A 5000-nucleotide genomic window follows, 5' to 3' on the forward strand; every position below is an offset into this window, starting at 1 on the left:
GTATATATATATATATATATATACTGTATATATATACTGCATATATATATATATATATATATAAATATATGTATATATATATATATATATATAATGTGTGTGTGTCATCTTCAAAGGTTTTTATCCATATAGAGATTTAGATTAAGTTAATTCATATTTATTCATATCATCTTGCATACTGCATACAATCCTATATTTATCCTTTTACAATCACGTGATTTAAGTTATTCTTCTTATTTATTGTTTTTTCATGTGTTTGTTTACAATAAAAACATATTTGGTTCTACTTATGTAGTTACAACACTTTTGGGTGGTACTGTAATCTAACTTCTGCCTTAATGGCCAAGCATTCGTAATAATTTTTATATAAATTAATATAACTATATTTGATTGAATATTCATAAAGTGATCATTCATACGAAGAATTTTAGTAATTAGCTTATTATAGAAATAAAACAAATGTAAAAAAAAAAATATATCGTTTGTGTATATCACAATATCATCGAAAGTATTGCATATCTTCTACAAAGGGTAGAGTTGCCATATACTATTTTTTTGTTACCATTTTAGGTCTTCTTTTAACATTATTATTATCCTTCTTCCTTCGTCCAGGGCATCGCCATGTGGTCGTCGGTTGTCGGCAGCCTCGGGGGAGGGTCAGGAGGAGGCAGTGAGATGCCAGGGGCACGCCATAAGCATGCAGTCTCTGTGGACCAACCGAGTGTGTACTTACTCGGAGGACGACATGGCAACCTTCCCCTCAAGGACTTCTGGGTGTACGATCTCGGTAAGATGTCTCTTATGAATGACAAGATGTGATCCCAAATAATATTATCTCTCTCTCTCTCTCTCTCTCTCTCTCTCTCTCTCTCCTGGATGATAAGAAGTTATCACAAATAAATTTTTCTCTCTCTCTCTCTCTCTCTCTCTCTCTCTCTCTCCTGGATGATAATAAGTTATCACAATTAAATTTCCTCTCTCTCTCTCTCTCTCTCTCTCTCTCTCTCCTGGATGATAATAAGTTATCACAAGTAAATTCTCTCTCTCTCTCTCTCTCTCTCTCTCTCTCTCTCTACTGAATGACAAGTTTTCCCAAATTACGTATTCTCTCTCTCTCTCTCTCTCTCTCTCTCTCTCTCTCTAGACGCCAGGTAACTGTCAATCAATCAATCAATGCCCTATTTTCCTCCTTTCAGCTTACTTTTCCCGTGTTTGGATTCGTCCATCTCAGCAAACAAAGAAGAAGAAAGATTTCTTCATTATTTTTGGACAAAGGATACCATAATTACTTCCGAGTTTCTTTCAGTTTCTTCAAAGTGATTTCTTTCATATACGAAGTCCTCGGAAATAAATTATGACAGAGCTATTGATATCGAGGACGAGTTGTTAATAGATTTTTAGAGTTAATCCTTACACGAGCCAGATATACATTTCCATTTTTTTGGATATTATATGATGGTTATCAATAAATTCACGTTGAATTTTGCAAAGGTTTGCATTAAGATGTTTTAAGTTATTGGTAATAATTTATTAGATATGGAAGGGAATGGAAATATAAGTCTTATGGGAAAGGAAATTTGAAAAACAACCTTTCAGAGACATCAGGTGTTATTGAAATTGTATGTGTGAATACCGTAGATTATTTTACTAATTGTGATTATTACTTTGTGACTGGCAAGAATGGTTCAACTATTTTTGAATTTCTATAAAAAAAACTATATGTAAGAGCTCGTAACTGGTATATATTTAATGCTTAGAATAATATTCTTGATTAAGACCTCATTATACCTCATTCAAACATACCTACACATTCACCATCCACATTCCAGTGACCAGATCGTGGCGAGAAGTTCGGGACGACAGTGGATGTCGACCGCCATCTTTACAACAGCACACCATGATGGCTGTTGGGGAGAAGCTCTTCGTGTTCGGAGGGGAACTTTGTATGTCGAATGAAACGCCTCTTTGGATTTACCATCTGAAGGTACCTTTGTAATCCCTCTCTCTATGGCTTTTTAGGAGAGTTTTGTTTCTCTGTTATTTGTGATTTAATGTTGTGGGAAGATGGTGGAAATAAGAGTAGAGGTAAGGCTGATGTAATTAAGTTGTGTATTGTGTGTGTATGTGTGAGTATATATATAGGCTATATATATATATATATATATATATATATGTATATATATATATATATACATATATATATATATATATATATGTATGTGTGTGTGTGTGTGTGTATGTATGTGTATACATTTTTGTTTATGTATAAATATGTATATATACGTGTGTGTCGTTTTGTTTATATGTATATTTATATACATGTGTGTGTCTTTTTGTTTATGTATGTGTATATATGTATATATATATATATATATATTGTGTAGTACATATGTATATATAAATCGAATTTTAAATGATTTATAAATTAGAGAGAGAGAGAGAGAGAGAGAGAGAGAGAGAGAGAGAGAGAGAGAGTTGATGTATAAGGAGGCCATTTACTATACATCCAAGAAACGTCAACATTAACACATTATATTTGGTGCAACATTTAGAATGAAATTTAATGTGCTGCTAATGCAAATTTTGTCACACTAATGATGCAACAGTTTGGATATAAGTTTCTTTTTTTATTTAATCAAAGTCGTTATTACAATGCAAAGTTTAGATAAGTGAACAATTAAATTCATATATAAGGTGTCTTTAATGTACTAGTTACATGTATATACAAGACGCCTGTATTAAAAGTACAGAGGGAGAGGCAAGGGACAGTGACATTGCCCTATGTAGCTGGACAATGTCCTGGAGACTGACCATATATACGTATGATCAGCGCCCAAGTCCCCTCTCCACCTAAGCTAGATCCAGGGAGGGCCAGGTAATGGCTGCTGATGACTCAGCAGATAGACCTATAGGCTCCCTCAAATCCCCCATCCTAAGGATGATGTAGGTTGCAGCGACCAAAGGAACTAACGGGTATGAGCGGGACTCGAACCCTAGTCTGGCGTTCACCAGTCAGGGACGTTGCCACAGCTCTACACCGAAGCAGTTAGCGCTGAGTTTAGTAAAAGAGAAACTGTTGGCAACGCTGCTGTTAAACAAAATCACTGAGCTTGTAAATACGAGATATTTTTTAAATAGATTTTCATAAGTGTTATATAGGAAAAAATGTTTGTTTAACTGCACTTCGTAAAATAAGTAAAAATACTCACGAGTTTACAAACTCAGCGATTTTGTTTTACAGACAGCGTTGCCAACTATTTCTCTTTTGCTAAGCAGTGTTACTAGCTCCAATGTATAACTGTCAGATGCCTTTTATATTCCGAAGTTACGACCATCTCGTAGATTACCATTATACAAGGGAAAATGCTGTTAACTATTCAATCTAATTTTGAACACTCGGAGATTCGAAAATAAATCCAAATGCTTGAAATAACTATTATGATTCAATATTAAATTGAAAATAAACAATATATCATTCAAGTAGCAGAGAGGAAAATAAAAATTGGGATTTTTTTTTTTTTAATCCCATCAAATAAATGTACTTTGTTCAATGATTTGAATATATATAAAGTTTAAATTGACTCCAGAAAGAAAAGAATAAACTGTTTCATCTCGTAGTCCTGAATTTGTTTTAAAGTTCGATTTAGAATAAAGACTTTGCTCAGTTTTGAAGTTTGATTGGAATTTGGAAAAAGCCCGAGCGATATCTTTTGGGAAGAAGAGTTTAGTAAAGAAAAATGAGCGATGATATTTGAGAAGGGACATTATGCGTTTTGTTGAATGAATAAATTCGGAACGAAAACCTGTGAAAAAATGGATTTAGAACAGAAAAAGTCAAGGTTTTTGAGGGATATCCTTTGGGAAGGAAAATGTAATAAAGAAAAATGAGCGATGATATTTGGGAAGGGACATTATGCGCTTTGTTGAATAAATAAAATCGGAACGAAAACTTATGAATAAAACGGACCTATAACAGAAAAAATCTGGTTTTTGAGTGATATGTTTTGGGAAGGAGAATGTAATAAAGAAAACTGAACGATGATATTTGGGAAAGGACATTATACTCTTTGTTAAATGAATAAAATCTGAACAAAAACTAATAAAAAAACCGATCAATGACAGATAAAGTCAGGTATTTTGAGCGATATCCTTTGGGAAGGAGAATGTAGTAAAAAAAAGTGAACGAAAATATTTGGGAAAGGACATTCTACAATTTGTGAAGTAAATAAAATCTGAACGAAAACTTATGAAAAAATGGATTTAGAACAGAAAAATTCAAGGTTTTTGAGGGATATCCTTTGGGAAGGAGAATGTAGTAAAAAAAAGTGAACGAAAATATTTGGGAAAGGACATTCTACAATTTGTGAAGTAAATAAAATCTGAACGAAAACTTATGAAAAAATGGATTTAGAACAGAAAAATTCAAGGTTTTTGAGGGATATCCTTTGGGAAGGAGAATGTAGTAAAAAAAAGTGAACGAAAATATTTGGGAAAGGACATTCTACAATTTGTGAAGTAAATAAAATCTGAACGAAAACTTATGAAAAAATGGATTTAGAACAGAAAAATTCAAGGTTTTTTGAGGGATATCCTTTGGGAAGGAGAATGTAATAAGGAAAAATGAGCGATGATATTTGGGAAGGGAAATTATTTTCGATATTAAATAAATCAAATCTGAACGAAAACTTATGAAAAAAACGGACCTATGACAGAAAAAGATAGTTTTTTTGAACGATATGTTTCGGGAAGGAGAGTAGTAAAGAAAAAGTGAGCGATGATATTTGGGAAGGGACATTATACGCTTTGTTAAATGAATAAAATCTGAACGAAAACTAATAAAAAAACGATCTATGACAGATAAAGTCAGGTATTTAGAGCGATATCTTTTGGGAAGGAGAATGTAGTAAAGTGAACGATGATATTTGGGAAAGGACATTCTACAATTTATAAAGTAAATAAAATCTGATCGAAAACTTATGAAAAAACGGATAGGCGATCTA

General features: G+C 32.8%; 1 protein-coding gene across 2 annotated transcripts in view; it reads left to right on the forward strand.

Moving 5' to 3' along the window:
• The window catches only part of LOC137642396 (uncharacterized), a 97194-nt gene that overhangs the window by 71594 nt on the left and 20600 nt on the right, over positions 1–5000 (forward strand). For both annotated transcript variants that reach the window (XM_068374915.1, XM_068374914.1), the window contains exons 2-3: positions 613–787; positions 1830–1984. In XM_068374915.1, coding sequence (XP_068231016.1) covers positions 622–787; positions 1830–1984 — 321 coding nt within the window. In that variant the 5' untranslated portion in view covers positions 613–621. The remainder of the gene's footprint in view (positions 1–612; positions 788–1829; positions 1985–5000) is intronic.

This window comes from Palaemon carinicauda, chromosome 6, assembly GCF_036898095.1.
Source record: "Palaemon carinicauda isolate YSFRI2023 chromosome 6, ASM3689809v2, whole genome shotgun sequence".
Classification (NCBI taxonomy): domain Eukaryota; kingdom Metazoa; phylum Arthropoda; class Malacostraca; order Decapoda; family Palaemonidae; genus Palaemon; species Palaemon carinicauda.